At 39.4% G+C, this 15,759-nt stretch overlaps 1 protein-coding gene across 1 annotated transcript; it reads left to right on the top strand.

Moving 5' to 3' along the window:
- The first annotated feature begins 42 nt into the window (after positions 1-42).
- On the top strand, positions 43-15,548 carry washc4 (WASH complex subunit 4). Its single transcript, XM_047596106.1, has 33 exons — positions 43-202; positions 2,044-2,183; positions 2,292-2,345; positions 2,429-2,494; positions 3,723-3,768; positions 3,864-3,931; positions 4,023-4,105; positions 5,216-5,258; positions 5,352-5,455; positions 5,556-5,676; positions 5,764-5,887; positions 6,428-6,555; positions 6,650-6,810; positions 6,902-7,028; positions 7,996-8,121; positions 8,196-8,303; positions 8,402-8,548; positions 8,630-8,709; positions 9,853-9,958; positions 10,059-10,175; positions 10,258-10,426; positions 10,517-10,671; positions 10,748-10,822; positions 10,908-11,012; positions 11,100-11,234; positions 11,312-11,420; positions 11,513-11,579; positions 11,669-11,755; positions 13,166-13,313; positions 13,409-13,505; positions 13,636-13,832; positions 14,612-14,708; positions 14,882-15,548. The coding sequence occupies exons 1-33, from the start codon at positions 142-144 to the stop codon at positions 14,944-14,946; spliced, it is 3,516 nt and encodes a 1,171-aa protein (XP_047452062.1). The 5' UTR covers positions 43-141; the 3' UTR covers positions 14,947-15,548.
- Positions 15,549-15,759: the final 211 nt, after the last annotated feature.

The raw sequence follows: 15,759 nt of genomic DNA, 5'->3' as shown, positions 1-15,759 counted from the left end.
GCTCGCTCCTTTGGACTCTATTTCCCATGAGCACTAGCGGCCATTCACAAAAATCATAAGATCCATCATGGGATCTCGTAGCTGCACTTTTTAACTGCACTGTGTCGGTGTTACTGGGGCATTTAGCAGTATTTTGACAGCATGGCGACAGAAACCATCACCCCCGACTGGGAGTTTGACCGTTTCGACGACGGTTCACAAAGTAAGTACTAAAAAAGAAAGAGAAATTAACGTTGACAGCGTTAGCATCCGGCGCTAGCTTGTGTAGCTGGGCTCCGTATATTTGCTGGAAGAAAGCAATTCTGTCCAGTTCCGACCCATTTTCTTTGTCAAGTAAGTACGCTTGAAGCTTTTTAGTATAGTATTTAGTTAAACTGAGCCTCTGGGATAAATGGAAAAGCTAAAATGTGAAGTGTAAACTCAAAACATTAAGAGCTAGCTTTGTCCAAGTTAGTAAACATCAACCAGCGCAGTGTGTGCAAACGCACAGCTGATCAGTTTGACAGCGACTACAGCACCAATAATACAACCAAATAATGCAACCAAATAATGCAACCAAATAATGCAACCTTTCTCCCGATTAGTTTTGTTTTAAAATGCGCCATTGTTGCATGACTTCGGGGTTTTGTTATCTGTGTTGTGGAGGTGGTGCTTCTTCCTCTTAATGGCTCACAAATGAAATAAACATTTATATTTACACTGTAGTTCCCTGATAATAGGACTTGTAGCTTTGTAGTGTTGGAGGGGAAAAAAAATAATGATTTGAAGGTTTAATCATGTAACTAAACTGTAGTTAGGTAGTTAGGTAAAGGGACAAATAGATGACACACATGAAGCTGCAAGCACATGCAGTATGAAAGGGAAAGGACTCATTTCTGTCAGACCGTGAATGGATGTGTAGTGTTGCTAATGACTGAATATGTGCTTTAAAAAAGAACACGAGAAATGAAGACTGAAGACTCTGAGTCTAAAAACAAAATATGACATGAGAGAACAGGTATTTTCCATAAAGATAATATGAAGTTTATAGTAAAGTTATGGTTAATGCAGCACAACAAAATGCATGAAAGCAGGAGCCATGAACACCGTGAAATCAGTCTGATAAACTGTTTGCATCAAGTTATATCAGTGGTGTCAAAGTAATTTTAGTTCAGGGACCATGTTCAGCCCTATTTGAGTAACTAATAGATTATTAACTCCAAATGTTTCGCTTTGTCTTAGTGCAAAGAAGTTTATTATGAAAGTGTTTACATTTAGTGTGTGTTTAGTATGTTTTTTATGTTTCTTCTGTATTTCCTTAGGTCTCAGTGTTGTGTTTTGCCCACAACTCTTAGGAACATCAGTTACTTTTAGATGAAAAACGTCTTCAGTGTAATTTTTGCACTTTGCAAATTCATCACACATGCACGATTAGATCCTTGTCACCTGTGGAGTAGATTCACATACCTAGATAACATGTTGAATTAAGAGGAACAGGCTACCGTCTGGCAGTAGACAGTAGCTGCTAAGTTACAGGTAGAGAGGTGCAAAAATTAAACAGAATGCATTGTTTGCATGTTTAGTCTGTTATATTTTTTGTAGCTACATTTGCTAATAGTTGAGTACTATTGTGTATCTGAACAATGTTTAATGAGTTCATAACACACTCTTTTGAGTCACGTTACATTCGCTTGACAAAACATTAGGTACACTAGTGGAAACAAACACATTCTAATATAGCAGCTCTGCAGCAAATCCCCCTTCATGAGTGTTATAATGTTCAGTTTGTGTTGAAGTAGTGTAGGAAAGATGGTTGGTAATAATTCAACTGTTTTTAATGCTGTTAAACTGGATTTAATTGAATGCAAAGGGATTTGTATTAAGGACTGTTAGTTCAGCATGATGCAATCCTGCAGGAAATGAAAATACAAATGCTAAATACCATAAGCTTGTTCAGGATGTTAGTGCAGGACTGTTACGTCTTGTTGCTGCAGACAGGAGTTTGTGTGAATACATTAACAGTCGGCGGTCACTAAAAGTGTTAAACCATCCACCTTCGGACAGAAATACACACAGAGGTTCAACTGAAGAACTACAGAAAGTTTCTGGAGGATTACACGTCTCAGCTGAAGGGAATCGAAGAAGCTCTGGACGACTCCATCGGAGATGTGTGGGACTTCACTCTGGACCCCATCGCTCTCAAGGTAACGCACCAAAACCGAGCGGCAGCAAAACCACCTCCCAAAGGACGTCGCTCTTACACAATTTAAACTTGTGCAATTTCCTTCCTAATACTTTCTCCTCTCTTTCAGCTTCTCCCCTATGAACAGTCGTCTTTGTTAGAGTTAATCAAAACAGACAACAAGGTAAATAAAGTTGTAGATTTTATGTTCAGGAACTTGTTTGTAATTGTTTTTGTTTAAATAATTGTTGCTTGTGTTATGTGTAGGTTCTTAACAAAGTCATCACAGTGTATGCTGCTCTCTGTAGTGAAGTGAAAAAGCTCAAGTATGAGGTAAGTTTGGTCAAAACAGTTTCCTCTGTGTTAGCGGGAAGGTTTGTTTGTGTTGGAGAATTATGTTATTAAACCTTTATGGTTAATAACTGCACTTGTTAAAAGAAAGGGGGCACCATCCTTCCATAGAAGGAAAATATTTAAATTTAATTAATTAATTAATAGTAGCACAGCCTGATCATCTGAAGTGTAAGATCTCGATACAGCGATCATCTGTTTCTGGCAACTAGAGTGAAATGTGTTGTTTATTTAACACCAATAATGAGGATGAATAATGAATAATAGAGGATATGATGAATAATATGAATGATTTAATGTAACACAAAACAACTGATGAATAATGAAGAAGCTCAGCAAAATAATAACATGAATGACGATGTCTCTGGTGACGGACTCTCCTGGAAATTGTTTTGTTGTTTGTTTGCTCCCATAAAGTTACAGTTTCAAAAGTCAAAGTCAATTTTATTGTCAATTCTGACAAGTGCAACACGTATACAGGATTAAAATTACATTCCTAAAAGGCCCACGGTGCAGCTACTGTAGAAAAAAATGTAACCATAAAGTGTGCAAACGCAGGAAAATATACAATAATATACAAAGTAGACTAAAAAGAAAAACATGACCTGGCAGATGACGATATACATAAAGTGGTGAATAGTGATAATGTATAGAAAGAATAAAAATAAGATGTACGATGCCTAAAACCAAATATTGCACAAGTAGTTTAACGGAGGTAAATAGAGTGTTAAGAGTAAGAAGTTATAAAGTCTGATGGGATTAACTCCTGTGGTTCATTTTGGCAGAATGAGTCTTTTTATAGAAAATACTCCTTAGACTGACGAGTGTGTTCAAACAGTCACATCACTGACCTTGTGTAACGTCACGGATAATAATAACATTGAAAATATCAACAAAGATATTATAGCCTAATGTGTGACTGTCTTAACGGTTAAAGAAAAGACAAATTCAGCTTTAACTTTGAAAAGTTCAACGTGTTGAGGAAACATTCAAGCAGAACAATAGATAAAAATAATAAAAAAAGTACTTAGAGGACGAGAAGAAGGAATAAAAGACTTTTAAAAAGTGAGTCTTTGCTGTGGGACGTGTCTTTATTTACAGGTCTAACAGATGAGTTTGGTGCATTTCGTACCTACTAACTTGAAATAGACGTCTCTGGTATCAAAGTGTTCTTCAGTTTATTTATGTGCTGTGTGTTTTTTTTTTTCAGGCAGAAACTAAGTTCTACAACGGCTTGTTGTATTATGGAGAGGGAGGTAATTACTATTTACATCAATTGCAGGTTTACTTCTTAATTAACTGATTAAATTAAGACACACGTATGTATGTGCGTGTGTGTTTGTGTTTTCAGTGTCGGACACCAGCGTTGTCGAGGGGGAGTCTCAGATTCAGATGGGTCGATTCATCTCCTTCCTACAGGTGGGGTAGTGTGAATCATTTCTGTCCGAGCATCATTTTAATGGAGTCATGAAGACATTCACGGAAGTCTCTGCTGCTTGTCCTTTCATAGGAACTGTCCTGCTTCGTTTCAAGATGTTATGAAGTGGTGGTCAGCATTGTCCACCAGCTGGCCGCCCTCTACAACAGCAACAAGTACGATCTCTGACCAGAAGCTGCACAGGCGACGCACTGTTCACGTTGGACTGGTTTAAATAGACTCATTGTAGAGACACATTTACTTAGCGGCTGCACTCTGATGCCACTGATATTCCTCCCCCACTTCAAGTCTTTGCAGATGTTACAGGGTTTCTGCATAAAAAGCCTAAAATTTGACAATCTAAGGCCTTAAAAGTCTTAAATATGAGCATATTTTGCTTAAAAATCTTAAATTACATTTCAATCCTTACGTCCATTTACCGCTTCATTTGCATTTTTGTTCAATGGCCTTGGCGGCATTCACAATTACTTCCACGTAGTTCTTTATGAAATATAACTATTAGCAGTAAATAACACTAGAAATGAGACGTGGAAGTCAAACTGCATACATAACAAGGTTTGGAAAAGAAATTATTTTCCTTATTTTTTGTACTTGTACTGTGTAGGTCTTAAGTTCAGCAAGACACAGCATCACAGAATCTCTGTTTCAACTTTTGTCGAAAGTGCAAACATCAAACTATGTACTGCTAGACATGCTAGCAACCGGAAATCAAAAACAAAAACAAAAAAATAACCCCCATCACAGCCCCTTTCCTATTGGTGGAAAAATGCATCCCATCGACCAATCAGGAATTGATGTGTCAACGGTTGCTAAGGAGGAGGGGAAAGGTTGTGGGAGTGATGCTATGTTCAGTCTATGGAGCGACTGCAGCCAAAAACAGAGATTGCCAGAGATTTGGGGCTTTTAGAAATTATTACTGACTGATAGTTTTGTGAATGGTTGCAAATTTAGTGTAAATAGTTATAATTAGTTTTGTTGTTTGCTAAATTTACATAAGCTTTTGAAAAGAGTATATATTTACTATGGACGCTGGATAACTAACTAAAAACTTTATTTGCATTGTTTATAGATTTACATGTATGCATATACTATATATATATATATATATATATATATATTTGCTTTTCTTGTTTGTTTACTTACTCTTAACTTAACTCTTAATAACGCAGGTGAAGACTGTTTCAGTATCACTGAGCGCGCTTGTTACCTGTAACATGTTTCTACAAGATAAAATGTACTAAAATATTTCCTTTCTTGCATCACAGGGGTGCAACAAAAATCATAGAGTCATCAGGTGTCCATTTCCAAGTGAGTTTTAAGATTCACTCTTGATCTTTGGCAGGTGTCCGTTAACGTCTGTGAGCTTTTATCACCGTGTCTCTTGTGCTTTTCCGTCTGCAGATCGTGTACGAACACCTGGGGGAGCTGTTGGTGGTGCTGCTCACGCTCGACGAGATTATGGATAATCACGGCACGTTGAAGGATCACTGGAAGATGTATAAGAGGTGAACGCAAAGACACACACACACAACTGATATAAAGGAAGGAATTATTTATTATTTATTACATGTGCTGTATATTTAACTACGTCTATTCTCATTGTAGGTTATTGAAATCCGTGCACCATAACCCCGGGAAGTTTTCCATTCCTGAGGAGAAGCTGAAACCCTTCGAGAAGCTCCTGCTCAAGCTGGAGGGGCAGCTGCTGGATGGCATGATACTCCAGGTGGCTTTTCTTTTTATTTCAGGCCTTTGGTTTTAAAGATTTAAAATGCCATTTTAAGGCTGAATACGCTTCTTGTGACGTTTACAGGCCTGCGTGGAGCAGAGATTTGACGATCCCGGCGAGGGAGTGTCTGTCGCCAAAAACAGCGCCTTTGCCGAGGAGTTCACCCTCAACATTCGCGCCATATTCTCCAACGTCGAGTCCAAAATAGGTCAGTTTCTCAGCTTTAAACTTAGAGGAGGAAGCTAAGGACCTTCAGTGTCAGAATCCATGTTTTAACTCTGGTTTATCAGTCTATTATTGGATCCTACGGAAGCCCGAAGCGGCCATACGGTCACATATTATTTCCTCCGTTTTCTCAAAAAGTTATTTATCTCGTTATACCGGGAAAAAAAATCAAAAATACATTTTATTCAAAGAGAGTTCCATCCTACTGACTGATGGATGCCCTTAACACGTACTACACTCGGCCTAGTCCTATTTATAAATATACATTATTACCATTTTTCATTTAATATTAAGCTGTCCTATATCCCTTTACTTAAATATTTTGGATTCGTGTGTATTTGCATGAAGGCTAATGATGTATATGAACCAGTTGGAATCGGTTCTTTAAAAGAACCAGTAATCGATGCCAATCCCTAATGTTTTATGATGATGTCTTTCGAATCTTTTTATGAGCCTGTCAAAGGTGAATTTCTGTCACTCGATACAGGCAATAAAGTTTATCTATCTGTCTTGTTTTTTGTAGGTGAACCTTCGGAAATTGACCAGAGAGATAAATACGCCGGCGTCTGTGGTCTCTTTGTGCTTCACTTTCACATCTTCAGGAACATCGACAAAAAGTTCTACAAGTCGCTGCTCGACGTCTGTAAAAAGGTGATCACTTTGTGTCCTTTGTCTGCCTTAGAAGTTTGTCTATATTCTCTTTTATTGTTGTTTTTCTTTTGAAATTTCTCGTCCATTTGTGTAGGTTCCAGCCGTCACTCTGATTGCAAATATCATCTGGTTTCCTGACGCTTTCCTCATCAATAAACTCCAAAATCTAGCCAAACTGATGGATAAGAAGAGTCTACAGGCCCTCAAACCACAGAGAGACACCTACCTGCAGCAAAGAGCTCAGACTTTAACAAAGTCAGTCGGCCTGAAAGCTTTCCGCACTTTCACATTCACAAAAACACTACAGATAAGAATCTGAGTATGTCTTTGTATGCTTTGTCGTCAGGGATGTTCAGTCCTACTATGTGTTTGTAACTTCCTGGATGATGAAGATGGAGTCCATATTGTCCAAGGACCATAAAAGTGACAAGCTGGCAGAAGACCTCAACAGCAGGTGTAATGTGTTTGTGCAGGTTGGTGTTAAAGACAAAACCAATTTACACCTGAAGCTTGACGCTCTAATCCACGTCCACTTCAATGACCAGGAAAAAACAAAGAAGAAATATAGGAGTGTTCTAAAACTTTTGATATAGTGGTAGTGTAAATACAACAAGACTTAGAAATAAATTAGCCAATATAAAATAAAATTCACAACAAACTGTCACGATTATCATAATAAAAAACAGCAGTGCATCAAAACCAGCAGCAATACAGAACACAGAGAACAAAAAAAACACCTAGCAACATACAACTTTCAGCAGTTTTTCTGCAAACAGATGTTAATCTTTCCTGTCTAACATGGGAACGAACTCAGGGCTGAGACTCTTCTCTCTGGAGATGCTGCTAACTTGGTCTGGTGTCTGGCAGCTTATCAAAGATGCTACATTACTCTGTTTTCTCTATGCATCGTCAGATGTTTAATCAAATTCTATGTGTTACCTCCCTTGCACAATTTGTTGCATGTTGCTGCATCTTTTGAGGTGAATTACAGCCAAACTTTTGACAAACGTTTAGCCTTAGGCAATTTTGAAGGTTCACTTCCATCCATGCAGGTTTTCGGTCTGGTTACTACCATTTGCATCAGCAAATTATAATATTATTATTTTATTATTATTTAAACTGCTATGTCTGTAATGTCAATAGGAGGGCAACCGGCTACCGTAATACCTGTAGTCTGCGTGCAACAATTTTTTTTCTCTTTCATAAAAAGCTAAAATTGGGGACTTTTTCAGGGACAGCTTTAGCCGGGGGACAGGTCATCCAAAAAATCCCAAAAATTCATATCATAACGAGAAAATAAAAATAAAAAATACCAGTATTTTGGTGCCCATCCCTATGTGTGATCATCTAATAGTTTTCTGGTTAATATTCTTTACATTTCCACACACTATGACTTCACTTATAGTCTCCTTCTCCTTTTTTCTTTTCTCCTGCTCTCAGGGAATCCTGTACGCTTACAGCATCAGCACCATCATCAAGACGACCATGAACATGTACATGTCGATGCAGCGGCCCATGACCAAGACGTCCGTGAAAGCTCTCTGTCGGCTGGTTGAACTGCTCAAGGTGTGTGCTCTCTGCTTTCTTCAGTTTTCGTTCTCTAGTTAAGCTGAAGTAACGCCGTGCGGCTCTATCCTCAGGCGGTGGAGCACACGTTTCACCGGCGCTCCATGGTCGTAGCCGACTCCGTTTCACACATCTCTCAGCAGCTGCAGTCCCAGGCCCTCAACGCCATCGGCGTAGCCAAGGTGAATGCACACATGTAGTTTAGTGATTATAAATCATGTGTGGATTCTTTTAATCGGCTTCCTTTTTTTTTAAACGACACTTCTTTCTCTCACTGAAGAAAAGAGTGATCTCCGACAAGAAGTACAGCGAGCAGAGGCTGGACGTGCTGTCGTCTCTGGTGCTGGCGGAAAACGCTCTGAACGGACCGAGCACAAAGGAGCGACGCCTCGTTGTGTCTCTGGCTCTGTGTGTCGGTACTCAGCTGGTACGTTGGAGGTTAGAAGTCGCTGATTCTGTCTTTTGTTTTTTTTCGTTTTTTATCTTAATTTTCTAAGTTTATTTCCAGAAAACCTTCAAAGATGAGGAGCTGCTTCCGCTGCAACTTGTTCTGAAGAAGCTGGACCTGATTAGTGAGCTGAGTGAAAGGTGAGTTCAGATCTGGTTAAAACTGATTATCAGTGGCGTAGATTTCTAGATGTTTAATCATTTGTTTGGGTTCATCAGTTAGGGCGAGAAAACATCCATGTGAATGTGTGAGAGGCTCCAACCATCCTTTCTGGTTGCTGTGGGAAAGATTGGTCTCTGCTGCAACATTTTGATTGACAAAAAATTATAAAAAAAGGACATGGAGATTAATCAGAATCAGAAAAGACTTTATTGCCAAGTATATTTGTACAAATAAGGAATTAGCTTTGGTGTTTGTTGCATAAAAATATAAAAGATATAGAATAAAATAAATTGTAAACGAAAATATACGAAAATTCACACTGTAAAAAGGTTAAGTTAAAATAATAAAGGAACAATATCAAAAAATAAATAAGAATAAATAAATAAAATATAAAATTCATAAAAACATAGTACGATATAAGAGCAGTAAGTAGAATGAAATAAAATGCAGAATAAAAATACAGAATAAATTATAGAAACACTCAAAATTAAAATAGCAATACAAAAATTATAATTAAAAATAGTGTAAATACACTTAAAACTTTGACACAAATCCTAAAATTCTTCTTTGATCTACGTCAAGATTTGTTTTAGTCAAAATTTGTTTTAGTCAAAATTTATTTCTAAAGCACATTTAAAAACGGCCTCAGTTGAACCAAAGTGCTGCACAAACAAATCTGCAGTCAGGTCCTGGATTAATTACAATAGTAACTATATTATATAGGTACTAAATAAAAACAGTATAGATAAGAATAAAGATAAATAAAGTGCAAATATGAATGAAAACAGCAAGAGAGCAGCATGACTTTGTGCAAAATTGTGCAATGAAATTTGTGCAGAACAGCATGGATTCAGGATCCCCCGTTGTTGAAGACCGACGCTGTTACTCATCTGCCAAAAGGTCAAACAAGATGCTATACTTTTTAGAAATGTTTTTTTAACCCCAGTTAAAATATTTGAATAGTGACTCATACAAACCACAAGGTGGCAGTAATGTTCTAATATAGAAACGTAGAAAGCTAGTTGAGGTTTTGATGCAGTAAAGTGCAGTACAATTTTTTTTTTCTGTCATGTTCTGAAAAGAGTTTTAGTTCCAAATGTTTGCTTTTAATTTCTCCTCAGGGTTAAGCTGCAGTGTGACTGTAGTTTCCTTTACTGGCACCGAGCTGTGTTCCCCATCTACTTAGACGACGTGTACGACTACGCTGTGGACGCGGCTCGAATCCACGTAAGCCGAATCGGTTTCTAACGGTTCTAGGCTTTAAAACTCTTTATAAACTAAAGTCGTTTTAATCATCACCTCTTTGTTTGTTATCGGTTTGGGGCAGTACATGTTTAGCGCGCTGAGAGACAGCGTGCCGTCCATGCTGCATGCCAAGCACATGGAGTCATGTGACCAGCTGCTGGAGAGCTACGACAAGGAGATCATGGACGTCTTCAACGAGGTACGAACGGACTGAACGTGACTCCACACTGAAGTTTTGTTAAATGTTCTCACCTCCTTGTGACTCTCTTAACTCGTTGTAGCACCTGCTCGACAAGCTGTGTAAGGAGATCGAGAATGACCTGCGTCTTTCCGTCCACACCCACCTGAAGCTCGACGACAGGAACCCTTTCAAAGTCGGCATGAAGGACCTGGCCCACTTCTTCTCCCTCAAACCCATCCGCTTCTTCAACCGCTTCATACACATCAAAGGTGCGTTAAATGAAACCGCTCGTGCGTGTAAAATAACGCAGATCGTTATCATTTCCAGTTCTGTTATTTTTTTTCTTTATGTTCTTACAGCCTACGTGACCCACTACCTGGATAAAACCTTCTACAACCTGACCACTGTGGCTCTGCATGACTGGGCCACCTACAGTGAGATGAGAAACCTCGCCACGCAGCGCTACGGACTCACGATGACGGAGGCACATCTGCCCAGTCAAACCCTGGAGCAGGTCTGCTTCATTTCTTTTCTGCAGCTTAGAGGTGGAGGTTTATACAAACCACTTGTTAACTGTTTCCCCACTTCAGGGCTTGGACGTTTTGGAGATCATGAGGAACATTCACGTTTTTGTCTCGCGCTACCTTTACAACCTCAACAACCAGGTGAGACTCGGAGTAAAGCTCAGGAGGACCGTTGTCTCTCTCCGTTTTGTACCGTTTCCACTCTCAAATTGCTGCCGTCCAACAGATCTTCATAGAGAAGGCGAGTAACAACAAGCACCTGAACACCATCAACATCCGTCACATCGCCAACTCCATCCGCACGCACGGAACGGGCATCATGAACACCACTGTGAGTTCACGGCTGCAACCGACCGAAGAGCTTCTGTTTGCACAGGTCTCTCTCTTTAATGTGGACTCACAACTCTTCTTTCATCAGGTGAATTTCACCTACCAGTTCCTGCGGAAAAAGTTTTACATCTTCAGCCAGTTCATGTACGACGAACACATCAAGTCCCGGCTCATCAAGGACATACGCTTCTTCAGAGAAACCAAGGACCAGTCGGATCAGAAGGTACCGTCGGTTTCTCTCTCTTGTGTAGTTTCCGGCCAGATTGTTGTCCAGCTTTTAGTTGTATTTTTTCGTTGCAGTACCCATTCGAGCGGGCAGAGAAGTTTAACCGTGGCATCAGGAAGCTGGGCATCACTCCTGATGGACAGAGCTACCTGGACCAGTTCAGGCAGCTCATCAGCCAGATCGGTGAGAAACTTTCTCCTTGGAAAGTTGAAGCAGCTCCAAAACGAAGACAAAGACGACGCCTCGTTACATCATATATTTTTTTCTTCTTTCAGGCAACGCAATGGGCTACGTGCGCATGATCCGCTCTGGAGGCCTCCACTGTTGTAGCAGCGCGATCAGGTAAAATCAGGATCAGGAAGTCCGCATATGTTATATGTGTAATTATGTTTTTTAAACTTTAAACTTTAAACTTTCTGTGTCATCTGCAGATTTGTCCCAGACCTGGAGGATATAGTGAACTTTGAGGAGTTGGTGAAGGAGGAGGGACTGTCAGAGGAGACGCAGAAAGCTGCAGGGTAATAGGCGGTTTATACTTATAGTACATCTACAAAGAGCCCTAACACCTCCCCAGACATTTAACTACGCAGAGAAGAAGAGCTGGGATTGGTCCGCTTGGTAGTAACATTTGATGACTCTTGTTCGAAGAAAGTTTTAGGCAGGAAGTGGAAACAAAAATTAACTCGACTGGCAAAAAAAAGACACAGCACCGTCTGGTGTTTGGATGCTGATGATGCAGATCAAGCCAGACTGATGAGAGCACAGGTATAATAAATGATTTACACCCGTGTCTCAGTGTGTAGGCGAGGGTTGGGCGATACTGGGAATTTTGGTATCTATCCGATACCAAGTAAATACAGGGCTAGTATCGCCGATACCGAGGCTTTTTACTTGAAATGTCAGAATGATTGAATAACTTTGTAATTTTGCCTTTAATTAGTTGATTATGAATATAATAAAACACAGGCTAAATAAATACTTTAGGCAAATAAAACTATTTTTTATTAACTAATTACAATATATGACTTTTTAACAATATAAACATGAAATAATTCGATTTTTATCAAATGCCATATAAATGTAACAATGTAAACATTACAACAACAATAGAAAATAAAGTCAGTAGCAGTAAATAAGTAAACAAAAGCAACAAATATAAAATATATTTAGAGGGGGAAATGTTGGCTCATTCATTTTCCACCAAAGAAGTGGGTTTGCATCCCGTGTAGTTTCCTTCTCTTCCGCATACCAGCTGTGCGATGCTGCTGTGATGCCAGGATCTGAGTATTAGACTCTGTCCATATCCACCTTTTACTACAGGTGATGATGGAGAAACTCCTTCAGACTTGAAGAGAAGCTGCATATACTTTGTGACAATTCATTTACTGGACGCATAGAAGAAAAACTGGAACAAAAGCATCGATCTCATCACGCTAGTATCGATCCGATACCGATACTAGCCTTGGTATTGATACTGATTGATACCGATTGATACTCTCAGCCCTAGTGTGAAATGTAACCACGTAATCATGACGTGTAAAGCAAGCGAACATCACAACAACAATGGCAGCGGCAAAGGGTTGATCCCAAAATGAACAAAGAGCAATGTAGACAATAAGAATATGTAAGAACACAGGCATCAATGTAAAAATGATTCAAAATATATAATTTATCTATGGTAACATATGGTTATTGCACAGTGGGAAAAATATTGCACATGGTGGATCCAGAGCCTAATAAATATATAAGGAAATCTGCACAAATACATGAAGTGATGCACAGAAGGAATTAGTGTCTGGGCTCATCTGTGATCCTCCCGTCCCTCAAATTACCGTTACATTTATATTCACATTTTACTTTAGTTTTGTTTCACGCATCCCTACAGTTTGATTTCTAATTAACTCTTGAATATGTTAAATCCTTCCCAGCGTCCTGGATTCAGTGCTGGGAGATCTGACCAGTAACTCTGCCGAGGGGACGGAGTACTTCAAGAAGCTGGTGGCCGTGTTCGCGCCCGAGTTTCGCAGTGCCAAGAATATGCACCTGAGGAACTTCTACATGATCGTACCCCCGCTGGTCAGTGCAGAAAGGAACTGTTATTCTCTTTTCTTTTTCTTTTTTTTTTGTTTTTCTCAGCGTAAACCTTCGTCTGATACACTTTTGTTTTGCAGACGGTGAATTTTGTGGAGCACTCCATCAGCTGCAAAGAGAAACTCAACAAGAAGAACAAAACTGGAGCTGCTTTCACAGACGACGGCTTCGCAATGGGTGAGTGGGCATCGTATGATGATGATACAGCGGTTCTCCTAACTCCAGCCCGTCATCCAGTTACAGACCTGTCCTTTGTTTGTGGATTTGCTCTTGACATGTTCTCCTCCTGTACTCTTTCCTCTCTCAGGTGTAGCTTACATCCTGAAGCTGCTGGACCAGTATCTGGAGTTCGACTCGCTGCACTGGTTCCACGCCGTCAGGGATAAGTACAAGAAAGAGATGAGCGCCGTGGTGAAGGAGCAGAACGTCCAGAGCACCAGTCAGGACGAAAAGCTGCTGCAGACGATGAATCTCACACAGAAGAGGCTGGACGTCTACCTCCAGGTACAAAAGTCTGGTATCTGCTGTACATTAAAACCACCGCCCTGCGTCCTCATATGGGGACGTTAAGTTTTAGGTTTAAGTGCAGCTTATTCTGCTTCATTTAATCCTGTGGTGGCTTTAGTCTGCCATCTAGTGGTAGCAAAGGTTAAAATTTATTTATTTATGCTTATTAATGTTTTTAGTTTGATATGACGCGTAAATCTACCAAATTAGCAGGTACTCGCTAGAGGATGTTTGCTCAGACTTCTTTATAATATAAATAATGAAGTAATCCCAGTGTCCACGTATGAGGACTACCTCTTATTCAAAGATGATGCTTAGTTTTTATAGATCTTTGGTCCTACTGATCCCAAATACCTCAGAGAAATTAAAAGTGCATTTTAAATAAAAACAATAGCCTGCTAAAAGCAAAATAGAGCAAAACACCATCGTGCTAAACTGTGATTAATAGTGTAATTTTTTCTACAATTAAAACTGTAGAATATTCTAATAAATACTCGATTTAATCACTGTAAATAATTCTAGTAAAAAAACTCATGAGTTGGTTCAAGTTATCTGTTCCATTTACAATTTGTGGAACTTAAATAGACTAAATTTAGTTTAAAATTATAACAATAATATTATTTTAAAACTTTAATGTTAAAAAATATAATTATTGAAAGCACCAAGTTATATTCAGACAAGGTGAGAGCTTCTATGTAACTCAGGTGTGACGTCATTCTGCTTGAATTCCGGCCTCCGTCTGAAATCTGTTCCCTCGTCTTCTTTTTTCCCTGCAGGAGTTTGAGCTGCTTTACTTCTCGCTGAGCAGCGCCCGCATCTTCTTCCGAGCCGACAAGACGGCGGCCGAGGAAACGCAGGAGAAGAAAGATAAAGGTCGGAAGCTGCTGCTGCAGTAGTGATTAATGGAGCCTTTTAATTATGCAGGCCACCGCCGCCGCCGTGCTTTACAGGCTTAATACAGATGATTATTCAAACCTAGATGGAAAGATGGTGTCCTGATTAATGACTGATGATGAAGCCATTGTGTAATTTTTCCTTTTCAACAGAGGAAACTGCCAAAGCGGGAGGTCCCTCCGACGGCTCCACAGCCACAGACGCTGCCTCAAAGTGAACCTTGCCGCACAGCTGATGCGTGAGGTTCAAGGAATAAGACTGGAAAAAAGTTTTAAAATGACTCAACGAATCGTCTTCATGAGAGAAGGAATGTGTACGTTACGAGCTACTACTACTACAGCGAGTGTCTTGTTTCGGGTTTTACAGAAACATCGGCGCAACGGCCAGTTTTAAACTTGTAGCATTAACACGAGTGATCATGGATAGACTGGATTGTGTTTCAGATGTGTCTTTGTCCTCTTCAGTCATGGGCTAATTTGCGTCTTTGTTTTTAATTGACCTACTTAATTGTGATTGTTCAGGGGCTATAATAGCAGCTCCGTTCTGAGAATGTCTTTATGTGCCTATGGATCCTTTGTGCACTAATTTCTTTGTCAGTTGATCTGTTATCTTGTTTTGATTAACTAAATTAGAAATAATACAATGCAACAAACTAAATTTTAATATTTGTCTCTGCTGCACTGGAGGTAATGTCAGTACATTTTTCTATCTTTCAACTTGTGGTACATGTGAAATTACATTCCATGAATTAACTTGTGTTGGAGGTGACGCTTCAGTATTTGAAGACGAATTAAATTTGCACTTTTGAGTGTAACTGTACGACTCTTCTGAGTTTTGTAAGTTGGGAGATGCTGCACGAGGTCTTAAAATACAACTTTCCTGCTTAGTTGATTTTTTTGCCGTGGATAAATTTGTTATATTAACACGTGATTCTTGAAATTAGTTAAATGTGTGTGTGAGAATGTGTGCAATAAACAACGCACGCAGTGGGTTCAGGAAAGCCTTTTCTGCTTTAATACAAAGAAAAGAA

This window comes from Mugil cephalus, chromosome 10 (genome assembly GCF_022458985.1).
Source record: "Mugil cephalus isolate CIBA_MC_2020 chromosome 10, CIBA_Mcephalus_1.1, whole genome shotgun sequence".
In the NCBI taxonomy this organism is placed as follows: Eukaryota; Metazoa; Chordata; class Actinopteri; order Mugiliformes; family Mugilidae; genus Mugil; species Mugil cephalus.
The sequence above is the reverse complement of the archived record's forward strand: the minus strand, read 5'-3'. Positions and strand labels throughout refer to the sequence as shown.